At 39.6% G+C, this 18,171-nt stretch overlaps 1 protein-coding gene across 1 annotated transcript in view; it reads left to right on the forward strand.

The window, feature by feature from the left end:
* si:dkey-288a3.2 (protein phosphatase 1 regulatory subunit 37) overlaps nucleotides 1-18,171 on the forward strand; it is a 66,504-nt gene that overhangs the window by 14,175 nt on the left and 34,158 nt on the right. The window contains exons 3-9 of the mRNA XM_067614865.1: nucleotides 1,913-1,958; nucleotides 5,822-5,922; nucleotides 6,115-6,234; nucleotides 9,376-9,523; nucleotides 13,012-13,167; nucleotides 14,229-14,341; nucleotides 17,379-17,520. Coding sequence (XP_067470966.1) covers nucleotides 1,913-1,958; nucleotides 5,822-5,922; nucleotides 6,115-6,234; nucleotides 9,376-9,523; nucleotides 13,012-13,167; nucleotides 14,229-14,341; nucleotides 17,379-17,520 — 826 coding nt within the window. The remainder of the gene's footprint in view (nucleotides 1-1,912; nucleotides 1,959-5,821; nucleotides 5,923-6,114; nucleotides 6,235-9,375; nucleotides 9,524-13,011; nucleotides 13,168-14,228; nucleotides 14,342-17,378; nucleotides 17,521-18,171) is intronic.

Here is an 18,171-nt window from a genome sequence, read left to right on the forward strand (position 1 = left end):
GCAATGCAGTCAGCCAGCCAAGATGAGTCGGTGTAGAGAAAGCAGTTAGAAAGCCAATGTTTGACTGATGTGTTAGTGAAGAGGATGACAGGGCCGGCGCAAGAATTTTTGGGGCCCTGAGCAGCATTGGACACCCTCCATCCAAGTTCCTTTTTGACATTAAAAAAGGTTTGATTTAATATCATAAAGTGATAATAAAAGATGACTGGAAACGCTCCATTTTTCCTTCCAAAGTAGTTCCTTAAAGCAACTGAAAAATTGACTTTAAATGCCAAGTATTTCTCTAGGATATTAAATATTAATGACAAAATGCCCAACAATTACAGGTAATGTTTGGAAAAAAATCATCCTTAGTTATTATATTAAGAGTTTAACACTAGTCTGCTTCATCATGACTAAACATGCAAATATTAAAGTTAAAGTTTGAAGAAAATATTCTCACTTCTTATATTAAGAGTTCATCTGTTTGATCAGGACTGTGTGGATGTTGTTTGATCAGATTTGATTGACAGTGGTTTGGCAAACAACCCAACAACTGCCATCAAATATCTATTCCGATGTTGTTACATCCTGATTGGTGCACGGAAATGCATGACATCAGCTTTTTCCAGTTGAGCCCCTCCCACTTCAAACCGGTGAGAAAAGAAAGGACGAGAATACAAATACTGAAATCTCTCAGGTGAAATCAGCAAAAATGTTTTTATCAGGATAGAAAACGTTCATGTCGGATCACCGTCGCTCAGAGTGAGAGCCAGCTTCTCACTGAAAATAGGTTTTAAGGGGCCTTTAAAGTAAAGTAAACATGGTATTTGTCCCTATAAAAACCTAAAATCTTATTTCCTGACACTTATAATCATTCAAATAAAATAAATAAACCTTGTGTTATATTTAGTACTGTGTCCTTCCTGTTAAAAGTACAAATGAACAGAGGAACCCAAAGAAGCTTCACATTTGATTTAATTTGCTCACTTTGGAGCCCCCTAGTGGCCAAGGGGCCCTAATTGAAGCTTTCACTACTTAATATTTTATTTCTTTTCTGTTTTATACTAATATTTAATGCTCCTGAATTTGACAGTTTCCCTGCTAAACACTCAAATATCTCCCAGAGCTGTGTTCTTGTGGGGTGTAAGAGCCTCTGAAAAGGCATTTGAATCATGAGGCAAAAGCTTTAATTTGAATCCAGACTCATTAAATGATTTCAGGGTTAGCAGCTTTTGACCTCAGCCTGTCCTAATCAAAGATAAGGAAAAATTGAGATGTATTACCGTCATTAAATATCAACATAACTAACTTTTTGGTCACTGCCATCATATCAGAGGTGAAGCATATTTAATAAAAGGGCCAAATCAGCTCTATATATTAGCCCAACCCTAGTCAGAATGATCCCCTGTTCCAGATTATGATCTTACCACCATCTATAAAAGGAAGCTTTAAAAAAAAAAAAACCCTTGTTCCCTGTCCCTGTTTAGCTTGTCAGTCGAAAAAAAAAATCAGTGTTTTCCACCATCCGCACAAATCTGCCACCTCCAGTGATTGATGCAGTCAAATTAGATGTATGTGGAACACTGGCTCTGGCAAATGAACACATCAACTGATGACCAGCTGTTTCTAATTATTATACACTGGTTAATTAGGACGCCGTGTCACCATCAACGGCGGCGGTAAACTGTGTGAAATTCATAATTCATGCTCTGGCGTCCAATAAGCCTCCCTGATCAAACCGGTACAGTGTGGCATGGATGGAGAGGCCGTGCAGAAAGAGACTGGGGAGGGTGGATGGTGCACTGCTGTTGCCAAATATCTGTGTGTGTGTGTGTGTGTGTGTGTGTGTGTGTGTGTGTGTGCGCGTGTGTGTGTTCGCGCCTTTCCCTCACACCTCCTGCTTCTACCCCTCTCTCTGTCTCTCTCTCAGCAGGGTGTGTGTGTAGGTGGCAGTGTGAAATGTCTGGATCTCAAAGGTAAGCTGAACGCTTCACTCCATCATTATTAAATATGACTGAGGGCTTTATGTGACATTCATGATACACTGAATGATTTTGTAATGTTTTACATATTCAATGGAAATGTAATCATAAAAAAATATGTAATAATAAACCAATAATATCTGAGACAATATTACTATATCTGAGATTATTTTTGTATTGAAAAAAAAACCTTTATGATAAAAGTAAAATCAGTGTGATATCTTTGATACTTCACACACATATACACAGTGTTCTTTACTCTTGAAGATTTGTTCCAAGCCAAGTTTGTTGAAATGATCCTGCAAAACAAAGAGGGTTCATATCCTTTGTTTGATATAGTTCATTATTTATCTTCATGTGTTTATCAAAAATGCAGAACTTCCATTGGAAACATGGAGACAAAATGACTCCGTTACTGGACTCTGCAGAATCCAGTGCAATAATTCCACGTTTGTAATTCACTTTCAAGAATTTTCTAGAAATTAGTGTCATTAGAAATAACTCAGAATAAGGCACATCACTTTTAAAAAATATTCACAAACAAATCCCTTGCAACAATAGTATGTGTATTGGAAACAGGTAGATATTTTGCACTTGTTTTACCAGAATATGACTTTCATTCATTTCCCAACCCAAATCAATTTTGAGCCAATCCTAACTCTAAAGCTAACGCTAATTCATTTCATCCTGTTGAAACCTAAAATCAAACCCTAATCTGAATGTAACTATTAAACTAAGGCAAACGTGATACTGTTTTAAATACTGATACTAAACCAAACCTTCATCTAAATTCCACTGTTTTTACATTAAACTAAACCTGATCCAGGCTCAAATCCTAAAGTTAAATCAGAATCCTAAACTAAATTTAATTGTGATTCTTATATTAACCAAACCTAATCCTAGTTCAAATATTAAATCTAAATCCTAATCCTAAACAAGCATGGATTGTAACCCTTACAATAACTAAACCTAATCCTAGTTCAAATCCTAATGCTAAACCCAAATCCTATACTAAATTTGATTTTGGCCTCAATTATTAAAGAAAATCTAATGCTATATGCTATCTAATGCTGCTCTTTCTAAAAATCTTCCAGACAAATAGGGATTTGATATCCAAAAACAAAAAAAAAAAACAAAACCAAAATCCAAACCCTAACCTGAATTAAATTTGATCGTTATAATAAACTTAACATATTCATAGTTCATATCTTAAACCTAAACACACACCTTCAGCCTAAAATGTCCTACAATATGTTTCTTGTCCTCATAGTGTAGTGAACTAAACCTAAACCTACTTCCAGTCTAAATCTTTACTACACTTGGGTAAACTAAACCTAATCTATACTCAAATCAGTCATCTCTTTTACCAGTGAACACTGGACAAACACTGGTCTTCATTCTGAAGGTCTTAAAACTTTTTAAAAAAAAAAAGGTGGTTCTCACAAGTATAGAAGCGCAGCAGCAGACACATCATCATACAGCAGCAGTGTAAAGTTGTGTGAGATGCTATGATGGGCGTCACTGTCGTCACGCGCTGATGACATCTGACTGCGGGTGTCGCTGCCTTATTATCTTCCCGACGCAGGGCGGATTAGAAAAATGGGATTTCAGATGGCTCTCCCTTCCACCCCACACGCCCTCTGCCATCGCTCAGTTAAGTGATTATTGTTAAAACATAGGGGGAAAAAATCATTTTGGAAATAATTATGATAGTAATTATCATTTCCCCCTTCTTGGCCGGGGAGATAAGAATTAACCCAGGAGAGAGAGGGAGAGGAAGAGAGATTGAGTCTTAAAAGTGTTTGATCAGTCACAGTTTGATTTGGAGTGTGACTCCTGATCTGGGCTGGGGAGCGACAGTAATCAGATTACTAAATGGTAACTGTAATTCTGTAAATTAATGAACAAAGACACATCAAATATAAGGCAACTTGTTGGATGAGTATAATTAAAGAAGTGTGGGAAACACATCAGAGTAATCAGATTACAAAAATGGTAACAGTGATCCCTGATAATCACTACTGAAAATATAATAATGACTATGAAACAATAGGATTAAAAATTGGATTACAAAAATGAAAATAAAAAATGTGGAAGAGAATGTAGAGAAACAAAAAGGCAAAGCTTAATTTCACATATCTTTATATAGATGACAGATGCAACTTCAGCAGTGCACTGTTGAAATTCTGGCAGTGGAGGAAGAAGTATTAATTTCTCTTACTGAAATAAGAGTGAAGATGTTCAAATCAAACTTTAGTCATCCACAAAGGATATTTCTGTGCCCAAGATGCTCAGCATACAGAGTAAAATAAGTATACTGTACATGCACATGGTATAAATATACTGTATGTACCAGGGGTGGAACAGTACACAAATTCTATAGTTCAACATGTTCTATATTATAATGCATTGGCTATATTTATTACTGTAAAACTTATGAAAGTTATAGTCAATAAGTCAAAAAACACCAATGTCAATATGTCAGCAATCAAATATTACCCATTAAGGCAGGTATAGCATATTAATAATGAACTTTTATAATGAACTGCTCTAATCAACCATTAGAGCATTGCAGTTTAGCAGTGTAGTTTAAGCTTTCCATATTTAGTTCAACAGTTCTCTTTGAGGACTTGCTGTATTGTCAGGTTTTACACAATTAAGTAGCTTTCTGGGGTCAGTTCATCGGTACTGGAACATTAGCGGGTCTACAACCCTGTAATAGACACATTCAGGTGATGCTGATGACGAATGGTTTGAAAAATTTGATTGTTTGTATCTCCAGACCAAACTTCAGTTGAACAATGTTGGCACACAGTTTCCATTCATTCCACCACTCTTTGTCTAGTGTGACTCTATACTGTCTATATGAGCTGCAGTACACATGCAGGGGCTAACCCAACTAGCATGGTTTAGCTAACAGATAACCACTGTCCCGATGTCAAAGTATAAATGGAAAATTGGGAAAAAAACCCACTATAAAACGTATAAAGATTTGATCACACTGCAAGAAAATGTGACAAAATAGAGTAGAAATAGCAATAGATAAGTGAGGTTCATATTATTACATAATACATTATTATAACTGATGTATTAACATGTAAGTAGCTTTTTCATATTGTAGATGGTATGGGGGAGATCATTTTTAGCTACTTAATATTATGTTAAGATGTTTCATCTATAACATCATATTTAATAAGATGATCATATGTTTTGTATGTAAAATCTGCAAAGTAACTAAAAATTATAACAGTCAATTAAGTCTAATGGAGTAAAAAGTACCATATTTTACACTTAAATGTAGTGGAGTAGAAATATAAAATAGCAGAAAAAAAAAAAAACAAGTACCTCAAATCTGTACTGCAGTGCAGTACTTGAGTAAATGTACTTAGTTACATTCCAGCACTGGATTCTGGTAAATAAGAATCATTCATTTAGTTCCATATTCAATAAGATTTTGGAGGTAAAGTATCTGAAAGTAATCAGACGTTCAGAGGAAGTTCAGTTGGTGTATACAAGTTTGTTAGTTTATTGATTACAATGTTCTGCAGGCAGTCAGTAATCAATGGACGCTTGAGCATTCACGTCTAGGGAGTCCAATCATGAAAAACTGTGTCCTGTTCCTCCTAACTGGAGCTGTTATCATTATTTTTCTTTCTCTGTTTCTGATTAAGTCTCCCAACTTTATTAAAAGAAAACATACACATGCACACAAATAGACTTTGCCTATAAAGGAAGTTGTGATTTTTGCTGAAATGTTCATTTCAGAAAAGGATAAAGCACATTTACAGCCGTGCAATTTTGCCTGTTAGCAGACAGCCTCCCAATTATCTTCCGTTTGATTACTTGCCTCTATCAAGGTGAGCGATTAGACCACCGCTCCTGTGAAGCTCTGGAAGTCGTCCTGAAATCGCTGCACTTTGATTTCATCAATCTGCAGGCAGCCCAACTGGAAGAAAATGTGAGTTTTATGAGCAAAACTTATTTTCCTCATCTTCGTCTTCCAATTCCAATACAGTTTCATATTCAGGCCTTCCTCTGTATCAGATTAGAGACTATTTTTTTCTTTCCAAAAGAACTTCATAACATTCCTGTCAAATTTGGGGCCTTGCTTTCTTCATTTTTTCCCTTCACTATTTTTTTTCTCTTCCAGGGAGCCTCGTCCTTGCTGGATATGATTTTGTACTATGAATCTACCAGCCATCTTGACATTTCTGACAACAGCAGTATGGGAACATCGGGTTGGAGGGCCCTCGCTCATTTGATAAAGCAGGTTGGCTGACGCAGTGGAATAGTAATCTTTTCTTGTAGGCTTTCTCCAGGGGATAATGGACATTGTAGAAAGTGAGTTTGTTGCACATTACATGGATTGAAGATGCAGGGCAGAGAAAACAGGGTGAGAACTTCTCCCACTACGCATATAGCATAAACACATCAGTACACGCACACATATTGCATTACAGCAGCAACATGGATAGCATTAGCAGGCATAACTGATTAGCTGTGAGGTGAGAAACAATCAGTCTCATTCCGAATGTTACCACTGACTGACTTTAGCATCTGTGTGTTCAGAGCAGGACAGGATGAAGGCAACAATGTGAGAACTCTCAACCATCATGTAGTTGGTTTCTTGAAATAAACAACTTTTACTGTGTGTTAAGACAGAACGCGAAGCGAATTGTAAGAGTGATTTCATACAAAGTCAATGCAAATTGACTGACAGGAATACGTGTCTGTGCAAGATAAAAAAAATTAAAACATGCACTTCATGAATGTGCTTCATAAACGTAGACAAGAGGAAAAAGTAGAAAGATTGGAGGGAATAACTGACAGAACTGGGGTTCCTGGTGAGTTCTGAGTTCATTCGGAGGCTGAGCTGAACACAAACACATACATGGTTGATACGTCAGTTGCTAGCTAGCTTTCAGCTAACATACAGTTGGTAATTTGGCTGCTTAGGGCAAATAAACAGTCCAGCAGTCAAATACACACGAACGAGGCAAGGTGAAAATTTGCTTTGCATTTTGTCTGAATACACCTTTAAAGTTTCTCACTCTGTTGTCTTTGAGTGTCTTCAGTCAGGCATTGTAAATTGATGCTAGTAAAGAGGACTGACATCTGTCAAACTGGCAAAATTGACTGTCTGATATGTACACTGCAAGAACTGATTGTGGACAACCAGATTGAAATTTAACCGTGGATGACAACACAGATTTAAATATTACATTACATTTATCCATTTGGCAGATGCTTTTGTCCTAAGTGACATACAAACGACCTACAACTAAGTTGTAATAACTCAGTTGTCAACATACAAATAAAATGAGTAAATGTCGATGGTAAATGTATTTTCCTTCACAAAAAGCAGCACCAGTTTTTTTACACATCCTTGTGAAATAGATGGTGCTGGAGCAGTGACATCATGACCACCTTAGACTGTATGTCACAGGACTAGTAGCTGTGAAACTAACCACTGAAATATTAGCCAGCCACCACATGCTAGTGCCAGTTAGTCACAATTGCTCTCCAAGCTGTTCCGCTTTCTAAATGCCAATTAACAAGCTAGGTAGCTTGGTTGCTAACAGGACAATAAATTCACAGTTTATTCAAGAGGCCATCAACTCTTTTCTTATAACTGTCAAACTGTTTTGTGATTCCAAGGTAATGCTAATGTTGCTCTGTGTCTGATGGATGTGTCAATAGGCAGTTGTTTGCTATACTTTCACAATAACTTTGTGTTAAAATTGTAATATGTTCTGCTGCCCCCAAGTGCCAAAAAAATCTGCATTACTTGAAGCATGAGATGTAACAAGTTGACTTTTAAAATATATAACCTTAACCACCATCTTTCTCTAACCTTAGCCAACCTAAACCAATGGTTCCCAACTGGTATAGTTACAAGGCCCAAATTCTGTCTAGACACGAGGGTCACAGTCCACACATTAACCAATTTACATTCAGTTTATCTACATCTATCCATTCCACCTGTCAGTGGATTCCGGTTGGAGGGCCCTCGCTCATTTGATAAAGCAGGTTGGCTGACACAGTGGAATAGTAATCTTTTCTTGATTCAAACCCAGGATTTTCTTATTGTTAGCCACTGTGTTGCCCTTTAATTTTATTTCACTGAATGAAAACAAATTTAATATTGGAATTGGGGCAAACACAATAAAATAAGAAGCATTGCAGCACAGTGCAATTAGGACTTCAAACCAACATTTAAAAATATGTTAAAAACGTAATAGCTATTACAATTAATTCTTACTTATTGAGGCTACTACTATTATTAGGGCCAAGCATAAAACGGTCCATATAAAAATAACAGAGTAATACAACAGCTGCAGTGCTGTTATCAAGCCAGACCAGTACTTGACTGCATATAACATTTTTATTTGTTTGATTTTTGTTTTTGTTCTTTTTTGTGTTTTGTGCCAGTAAAGTAACATACATAGCAAGGGCCACATGATTCGCTGAGCTGGCATCAATTGACTACCTGTACTGGAAAGTTCTATGTAGAGTTGCAAAAATCCCATTCATCCATCCCATAGACAATGGGACTTGCATGTGGAGCACTTTTTTTGCATCAGCAGTACAGTACAAAATATGGTTCTTTGATAAAAACAAAACAAAGGTACAAGCCTGTGTACACAAAAACTTTGGGATACAACTCCCAGGGTGCATTTGGGAAAGAAACATCCACTCACTGAGCTTAAAATTCTATAACGTGCTGCTAAAAGCGAACAGAAGCTAAAGATTATGATGTTATTTAACAGATTTTTACAATATTCAGATTAAATCAGTTTGTTTTCAGATTCTGGGGTAATGCTGGCTTAATTAAGCAACTATATAACTATGTTTTTTTTTCCCAACTCAAATGTCTTCAACCAAAATGAGTGTAACATCAGATACCTACTACCATTATTAATAGGCCTGCATGATGGAAAATACAATAATTACAACACAGCCATCTTCTTTAGTGACAAACTGCTCAAAGTGGAGAAATATTCGGGGCTAAAGACAAAATCTTTGGGGCTACAGTGCAATGCCCAGGCTAGGCAACGCCCATGACCAGTACCATTCTACACCAATCAAAACCCCCACATGTCCCACCAACACTATCCCAAACCCTTATCCAAGATGCCCTATATCTGCCCCAACCAACCCTCCACATCATCCTGCAGTATGGACCCCTGTCACTCTGGCTGGTTTTCTTCTTCCTCCCAGTTACTGGTGAGTGTTGGTGAGTGTGATGTCAGGGAGGACAGACAGGCTGAGTGTTCGACAGCTTTTTCTTCCATCATTTATCATCTTTCCTTGTTCTTTCTCTATTTTTGGGCAGATTAGACTTTCTGAGTTGTCTTTGTGTCCTGTGCATTTTTCTGTATTCTAACTGTACAATGTGTGTTTGTTTCAGAGTGTGCGTCTATCCAGACTGGATGTGTGTAATGTGCCCGTGGTTGACTATCCGGCCCAGTCTCTATCTAAAGCCCTGCTGACCAGCCGGCTCACAGTGCTGCACCTTCACAATGCCCAGCTCAGCGGCATGCCACTATACACACTGGGTATGACGCACACACACACACTACTCACGCCACAGTGTGTTTGTTCTCACTCATGATACACTGAGACCACATTTGTGTTTGAATGTTTTGAGTATGCAAGTGTGGACAGAATTCATGTGTGTGTATGTGCATGTGTAAATGTGCTTGGTGTGTGCATGGGTGTGTTAGTGTATGTGTGTGTGTGTGTGTGTGTGTCCTGTGGCCAGCAGGACCAGATTTTGACCTGTGACCGTCTCTGCAGGCCTGGACCCGGATTAGAGGCCTAATCTCTTACCTGTCACTTTACACACCGCTGCACACATCTATAAAGGCTCTGGCAGCCAGGACAGACACACACACACACATACACATACACATTTTGTAGCCATGTATTGTCTCTTGAACAAAGATATAACCTTAGATATGCACACTTTTATATGATCTGTATACAATTACATACTTGTTAAATACATGCCTACACTTATGCTTATAGCATAGGCACATTAAGCCCCATTCGGACAGGATTTATTTTTCTTTAGGAGGTGGAGTGATTTTAACATCACCTGCTCTGGTCACTGAGTTTAATCTAGCCTGTGTGTCTGTGTATGTGGGTAATTTTTCACCCCCAATCCAGTGGTAATTACAGCTGCAATGACCTACTGCTTTTCAGTGAACCCACTGGTCCTCCTGTAATTTAAATACCGTCCGCACTGATGTCTTGTCTTATAAAGTGGATCTTTTTGCTGGAAGAGCTGCTTGTCCTTCTTCCATAAAAATGTTTTTTGCTAATCTGATGGGTGGAAACATTCTAACACAGCAACATTTTGAGTACAAATATGACAAATATGAAAAAAATAAAACCACCGGGAGAGCAAGACCCCATAAAAGCTCAATTAATTCAGCTACAGGCACTGGTCTTCTCTTTTGAGCCCTGTTTTTAGCTGATATTTGTTTACATTTTGGCAAATTGGCCCCATTAAAAGTCTGCTGAATTATCTATTAGCAGCTCCTATTTGCAGTGTGCCCATGGATATACAGACAGGTATCATTGGATTACTTTGATACTGAAGAAACTTAAAAACCGTAATGATTCTCAGGCAAGTTCTGAAGCCTCTTTTTTAGGATTATTGGTGATATCCCCAGGAAGTGTAAGTCACACTGAATGATATCAATATATGTTTCATATCTGTGTGTTCTGACTGATTGAGTTATGATTACAAGAAGGATTTTTGACTCTTCTTCACCTCATGCAGTATCTTTGTCACATTTTCAACTCTTCAGCACCCCCTTGGGAAGGATTTTGGCTTTCTCTTTGGGTTCTGTTGTGCTGGATGTCCATCTAACAGACATGGACTAAAACACCACATGAAAGGACGAGTTAAATTAGTGAGGAGCACAGAGAATATTTCATTCCTCACCTCCCCCTGTAATATTAATCCCGGCCAAATGGGACTTCATTTTGTTTTGATACATACAAATTATTAAAGTGTCATTTGAAATATTTAAAATAAGAAAATGCAGCGACTTCAGCAACGTCCATCTTCTCTGACCTTCATTAATTGGCTGCTGTTGTATTTCTGAACAGTATCAGTGGCGATGGAGAAGTACCATTACAGTACTGGATGAGTATACACACACATAAATACACTCACCGCTGGAGAACGCAACACTCAGAGGGGGGTAGAGTGGTGTTCATGGATGGACTGATGCGCACACACATATATACACAAACACACACACACATGGATAGACATGTGCAACAGGGGTAGTTCACATTAGGCTTGAGTCAGAAAAAATACATTACACACAAAAATTATTTCTGAAAATAATAATTTTCTTTTACTTTCTTGTAGTTGTTTTCATATTACATAACCCAGTGAGGATTATAATAAAAGGCTGTTCTAATTCTACTGCATGATCAGATGTCCTAGTAAAACAATCTCTGTGTCTGACTTTTCTTTGGGACAAAAAGAAAGCAGTGAACACAGCCTCGCATCTCCTCTCAGCTGGGAGCAGAGAAAGACCCAAATGGACACAGTATGCTGCCCACTCTTCCAGACAGCAACTTGCTCCTCTAACATTTTCAGTTGCTTCCTGGATCTCTTTGATATTTTAGGGTCTCACAACCCCCTCCTCCTGCGCTCTGTTCCCACCCCACGCTCTCTGCCTTTGCTGAGCCTGCCACCACCACCCCTTCCGTCCCGGCAGGGGGTCCCGGCTGAGGATCATTGCCTTCGATCGGAGGGGCCTCTGATTGCGGGATTGGGCGCTCGCGGTGGAGTCGACCGGATCAATCCTACCGATTCCACCATTTGGTTCCCACTGTGCCTGATGACAATGTTGGCATTCCACATGCAGCCCAATAGGCTTGATCAAATCTGCAGCATCGATCTGGATGCAAGGGCAGCGAGAGCCCAGGCAACACGGACACATAGTACAGTACACATTACACAAATACACAGGAGATGCCCACACCACACACTTTACCGTTACACATAAATACAAGGCACTGAAGAAAGCTGTGATAAAATGCTGTAATGAAAAGATTCTAACAATGGTGTATACTCTGACATTTTTTTAGAGAGGGTCTTGAAATTTGACAGGTGTTTTGTAAGGTCTCCTGTGCTGAGGAGTCACAACTCTGGCTCCAACAATGGTTTGTTCATGTTAGAAAGGCAAAGGAGTGCCACTTGATCTTTACTGGAGTAATTGCAGGAGGCGGCAATTCCTGCTGTGCTCTCATTTTCATGCTCAAGTTCACTCACCAACAGTCTATCACAGTTACAACCTGGAGGATCGATGTTGCTCAGAGGACATACAAGTACAATGGATCATATATCTAATATCAATTTGAAAACATCTATATATCTCAACTGGGTGAGAAGGTGTGCATCCAAAGTTGGAATAGTAAATTTCCTTATAGTCCTACTCCTCCTTCTGAAGAGGTTGTAGACAGTCATGTGCCTCCTCCGATTGTGTCACCTTCTGAGAGCTTCACCGGTTGTGCATAACGTGGAAGTTTCACATTATCCCCTCTGGTTCCACCCTCCTACATGCAGGTGCTTTGACCAAACAGTAGTAGTCACTAGACAAGGGCTTGTTCCCTGACTGGCTTCCCACCAACAAATACTGCATAACTGAGGTCAGGAGAAGAAGCTTAGAACTCAGAATATCTTCCAAAAATCACTGTTCAGCTGTTATAATTCAGGTATTTTAACCTGGGTCTTACTGTCATAATTTTGGTCGTTATGGTATGGGTCATGCTAACCAGCGTGGAGTTTGATTTTAAAAAGTATATTAGGGCAAATAGTGCAAGACCTGTAAAGGTTTCCAAATGAACTTCAGCAGTTTTACATAAATAATTTCAAAAGCTTGTCTCTGAGTCCAACTAAAAACAAAAAAAGCCTCCTGGACTACAGTAGCCAATAGCGGTAACTGCTAATAACTTTGGGCCCTGTTCCTGATATTTTGAGTATTCTCTTTTTTGTTCTTTTTGTTGCTGCCTGTAGTTGGTGCGCTGAAGTCAAACAGGGCTCTGCAAGAGCTCCACCTTACCAGCAACCTGCTGAACAGCTACCAGGACGCCCTGCAGATAGGTGACCTGCTACGCTACAACACCACTTTACAGATGCTGGAGCTTAGCAACAATGCTGTAGCAGATGCTGGTAAGATGCTCTCCTTTGTAACAGAACAAACACGCATATTTACTCAAAGCTGCACAGTGCAAAGGTATGAAGTGGTGAGTGCTGAATGATGCAGGAATGAAATAACAAAGAAAAAGAGATCTAATAATAAGTTGGAGAAAGAGCAGGCCATAAAAGAGGAAAAAGAGGTGTTTATAGCTGTATTTTTGAACTTTAGCTGTTTCCTCCTGCTACCAGTCTTTATGCTAAGCTAGGGTTACCCTGACCTGACACCAGCTCCTTATTTAACACACAGATATGAAATTGATGTCAATCTTCTCATCTCACTCAGAAAGAGTTCACAATTGTATACACTCAGCCAATGGAAACACTCCTTTTTTGATATGTCACCCTTTGTGATTAAAGTGTGAATTGCAGATAAACTCAATCATTTAGACTGGATTCTTATGACTGGACCTTAAAAGACTAATTCAACATGTTGGGAAAGATATATGGGGAAATATGTTTTGGTAAGTTATAAGCTTTCTTTCTGGGAACAAAGTGAACAAAGAGTTCAAAGTTCACAAATCTATTAACCTACACCTTTAAAGCTCACTAATTAAGAAGTTGCTGGTTTGTTGTATGATGTACACAAACGGAAAAATAAAAACAACAATTTAGTTTCATGGTGAAACTATTTCTTGACAATTTTCTCATCTCACTCATTGAGAGAAAGCAGAGGGATGTATTTCCCCAAATGTCACATTATTCTTTTCGCTTGAGGCAAAATCGTTTTGTTAACAGAAAAACATTCCTGAACTTCAATCACACTGTGTTAACAGGAGGCACAGCTAATGTTTGCAGACAGTAAAAGTGTGACACACATCTTACTAATGATTAGCGATAATACTTATAAGCACATATCAACCTTCTGTAGTTACTGGAGCTCAAGTCCAAAGTGGCACTGCAGCAACACTCCCACTAAACATCTGTCAGTGTCATTTAGCTTGCAAAAAACAAGCTCAGGCAAGCAGTAAAGTTGAACATGTTCTGCTAATTACCATAAATTAATGCTGTTGTTTTTTTTTATTATTATTATCCAGGTTTGGAGGAGCTGTGTGATGGTCTGAGGTGGCAGACGGCAGGTCTGAAGATCTTACTGCTGAGGAACAACCAGATCACAGCAAAAGGCATGGTCCATCTGGCCAAGGCTCTGGTGAGGAACATAATACCAGCAGTCAGCATATAAACACATTCCAATGCTAAAGAAGAGACATTTTAATTATAGGCAAGTCAAAAGCCAGGCCTGCTCTGAACGCTTCATTTACAGCTGGTTTTTTCTACCTTGCTGATGAGCTGACGTCGGCTCATTGCACATGCCCATTCTACACATAGCACGTTAGTGCTACTAACTTTAGCTGTGGTAGGGTGATCAAATATGTTTGCTAACATCTAACCTGTACCACAGGCCATCATTACTCATTCCTAAAATAAGTGAGTTACTTGTAAATCCAGGGGAAAAGTAACCATTGAATGATTCTGCACTCTTATGATTGGAGGAAGTAGGCCCTTACATGGTGCACTAAAGGTACGTGCTCTAATAGAGAGCTGACGTGAAAGTTCTGTTGACAGAAATACATAAATAACTGAAAATCCAGCCTTGCAACACAGCTTTTCTCAACAGTATGTCATGTTGTTCACTCCATATGTTTAGACAAGGATGGTAATTTTAAAAAAACAGAAAGTATCTTATATGATTATTCAAGATTTCTGTTTTTTCACAGTCTTTGATGAACAGTATTTCCCAAAATTGACACTTGTTTCAAAAAAGAGTTTGTACTTGTGGATCGTCCACATATTCAGACACTTAATGTTTATGTACAAAGTCCATTTGGTGTATATTAGGGTTCTTCAATTAGTAGTTTGGATCCATGCATTAAGTGCTGGAGCCCGTTTTTTGTCTTTGGATACTTTTCCTCTCCTTACTTCCAGCACTGCAAAAGGTTCAGCAGAAACTGTGAACACTAAACGCTATGCTTCAAACTGACTAGGTCATACAATGTGTTGTCTGAACACATCTAAAGGCAGAATTGTTTATACCTGTTCTGAATGGCCACACTTGAAGGTGACGTGAAATGCCTGCATCCCACTATGCCCCCCAATCTCTCCGAGCTCTCTGTCTTTTGTCCGTTTTTGTAGTCATGAAGTGTTGAATCATACAAATGGGGATCACAGTGAAATGACAGAGATAGTTGTGTGAGGAATGAAAAAAAAAGAGAGCTTAAGCCTGCTTTATATACCCAGCTGGCCAAATGCTCAATGACAATACACTGGCACTTCAGATTTTCCATTTCCAATCTTACAGTGTGGAGAAAATAGCTTATTTTCTGGATATGGATCCATTTCTGACCATGAAGTGACAAACAGCCCCGTTGGCTTCATGCTACATGAGCTAAACTTCCTCAGATGCTTTAGTCCAACTCATACCTGCTTTCCTCTACCCGGTATTGAGGAAATGAAGAGTGTAGGGCCTCATCCAGAGAATCCCCCTTCTGAAAACGTCCCGCCTCCACACGTTTCATTGTACAGTCCTAATAACATGCACTCCTTCCGCCTGATTGGCAGCATAAACTGCACCTTCCTGTCATGTGAGTGGCGATTGTGGAAGTCAAAAGGCTAGAAATTAAAGGCCTGCCTTGCACACTCACACACACACACACACACACACACAGACTTCCCCTGTCTCCTCCAGTGCAACCAAAAGAAGGAACAGTTTGATTAAATAATAGATGTGTGTTAAGGAGGGGTGCGCATGTGGCCTGCCAGTCACAGGGATAAGTAGATGTCCTTGCAGGCCATAATAATGATAATTAGACTCGTAGCTGGTCGTGTCGAATATGATGAGGAGGAGAGCTGTTATTAACCTTTCTGGTTGGTGTATCTGCTTTTCCTCTCTGCCCTCCTGGCTTGTTGTCTTGTCTCTTGAAGGACTAAGACAAGGGGGGCAGATCTGGGCCAAAATCCACTTAATATTTGAGTTGTAGAGTTCCCTCTCTTTGTTCAAATTTTTAAAATGATTATTCTAAGGTGAATATGTCATGCGGGGCCCTTGTTCTTTCAAACTTTGCGTGCTTCCGCTGTTTTTTTGTTTAAAGCCAGCATGTCATGTGTGAAAGCATACTGTGTTTTTGGTGCTTTCACACTCCTACCCCCATCAAACTTCTCACTCCAACCCTCCCGTGGTTTACGTTTGACAGGCTTCAACCATGCTTGACTCTCACACACTCTCAACCACGCAGTCGCCTCTTTAATTGTCTGGTATTATCCCTCGTGCATATCCATTGGAGATGCTCTTCCTCCCTCTCCTCCTCCCCTCTTCACCGGAGAAGCTTCTCGCCACGCGTTGGATGTGGCGGTGCCTCTGTGTGCCGCGACTCAGCAAGGAAAAGGGGGGGGGGGACCCTCTCGAGTGTGTTTGTTGTCACCGCGGTGCAAATTAACTCAGAAGAAGACGCTCTCCGGGTCTGTCGGTTGCCTTCCTGGCTTCCTTTCCGCCCCCGCGCTCCCTCTCTTCAGAGCAGTGACCAGAGGAGTTTAACAAGGGTGGCGAGGCGAGGGGGCAACCAAGGAGTGGGTGGCGCGCTCCTCTTCAAGCTGTTGGGCAACATGGGCCCCTCGTGCCCCAGACACCCCCAGCTTTATGCGCCAACTAATCAACCTTCAATGCTAATGTGGCTCTGGAGAGTGGAAACAAAAGTTCTGAGCATTTAACATGAGAGGAAACATTTTGAGAAGGAATAATAATCACCGCATAATAATAATGATCATTAAAACTTCTCAGCCTTTCCACACTCACTTGCACACTGAATGTAGCACACTGCACAGAAGACAGAGTAAACCAAAGATTCATTGTTGGGTAAAGATTCATAAACAGTGATTAAAATTCTTCAGTTTTTAAAGATTATTTTTTGTTGGGGTTTTTTGCCTTTATGTGACAGTCAGTGTAGGAGACATAAGAGACAGGAAACACAGGGAGAGAGAGATAGAGGTATGACATGCAACAAGGGTTCCTCAGCCAGGAGTTGAGCTGTGGAACTGTATATGCACCTTAACCATTAAGCCACCAGGGCACCCCAAATTCTTCAGGTTTATCAGTACAAAAAGTCCCTGGATCCAGTTTGAATAGTGTTTGGACCCACATAAGAGCTGAAATGAATGTCAGTCAATGTGACCACAGGATCCTTGTGTTGCAGCCAGTGCTGAAGGTCTTGCAGGCCCTGGATCTGGGAGAGAACCTCCTGGGGAATGAGGGGATCCAGGTAATCAGGGAGCCTCTGATGCTGAACAGCTCAGTGCTGCAGCTGGGCCTGGCCCAAGCCAACATCACTTGTGAAGGTACACCATATACAGCATCTCTTTTACAGTGTCACAACATTTTTGGAGTTAGAAATAAAGTAATCAAAGTAAGATCATTTTGTCAAGATGAGGCCCAGTAGAATAATTAACATTTAATATTTGATTTTAATTGCTATTTTTAATATGTATTTAAACTTGCATTAATTTATATTTTGGCTGGGGGGGGGCAGTGCACCAACCTGTAAATACATCAATGACCTACAGTATAATCACCTTATAAAGCATGGGAAACATGTTAGCAAATACTTGCCTATTTACACATCCAGCAGACAGAACTATGTTAGCATTTATTTGAAGTTTCAGGCCATCTGGCAAATGTAAGTCCAATATTCACTGGCCTTTTAGCTCTGTTTTGGTCTTCATCAATTCCTGAGAAAAATGTCAGGCTTTTTGCTGCTAAATTTTCCACTATGTTCACCAGTTAGTTGCTAACTTTGGCCACAGTTTGGTGCTGGTTGCGTAACTTACAGGGGGTTTATCAAAGCTTTATTGCTGAAAAGCTGCCTGCTGCTGTTGGAAACGACACTGATGAGAGCTGTGAGACTGAATTAAAACAATAAAATTGCAAGCCATAAAAACAGAACAATGAACTGAAACATGCTAAAATTCTCCTAAGGGGACCTACGGAGT

This window comes from Thunnus thynnus, chromosome 16, assembly GCF_963924715.1.
Source record: "Thunnus thynnus chromosome 16, fThuThy2.1, whole genome shotgun sequence".
NCBI classification, from domain to species: domain Eukaryota; kingdom Metazoa; phylum Chordata; class Actinopteri; order Scombriformes; family Scombridae; genus Thunnus; species Thunnus thynnus.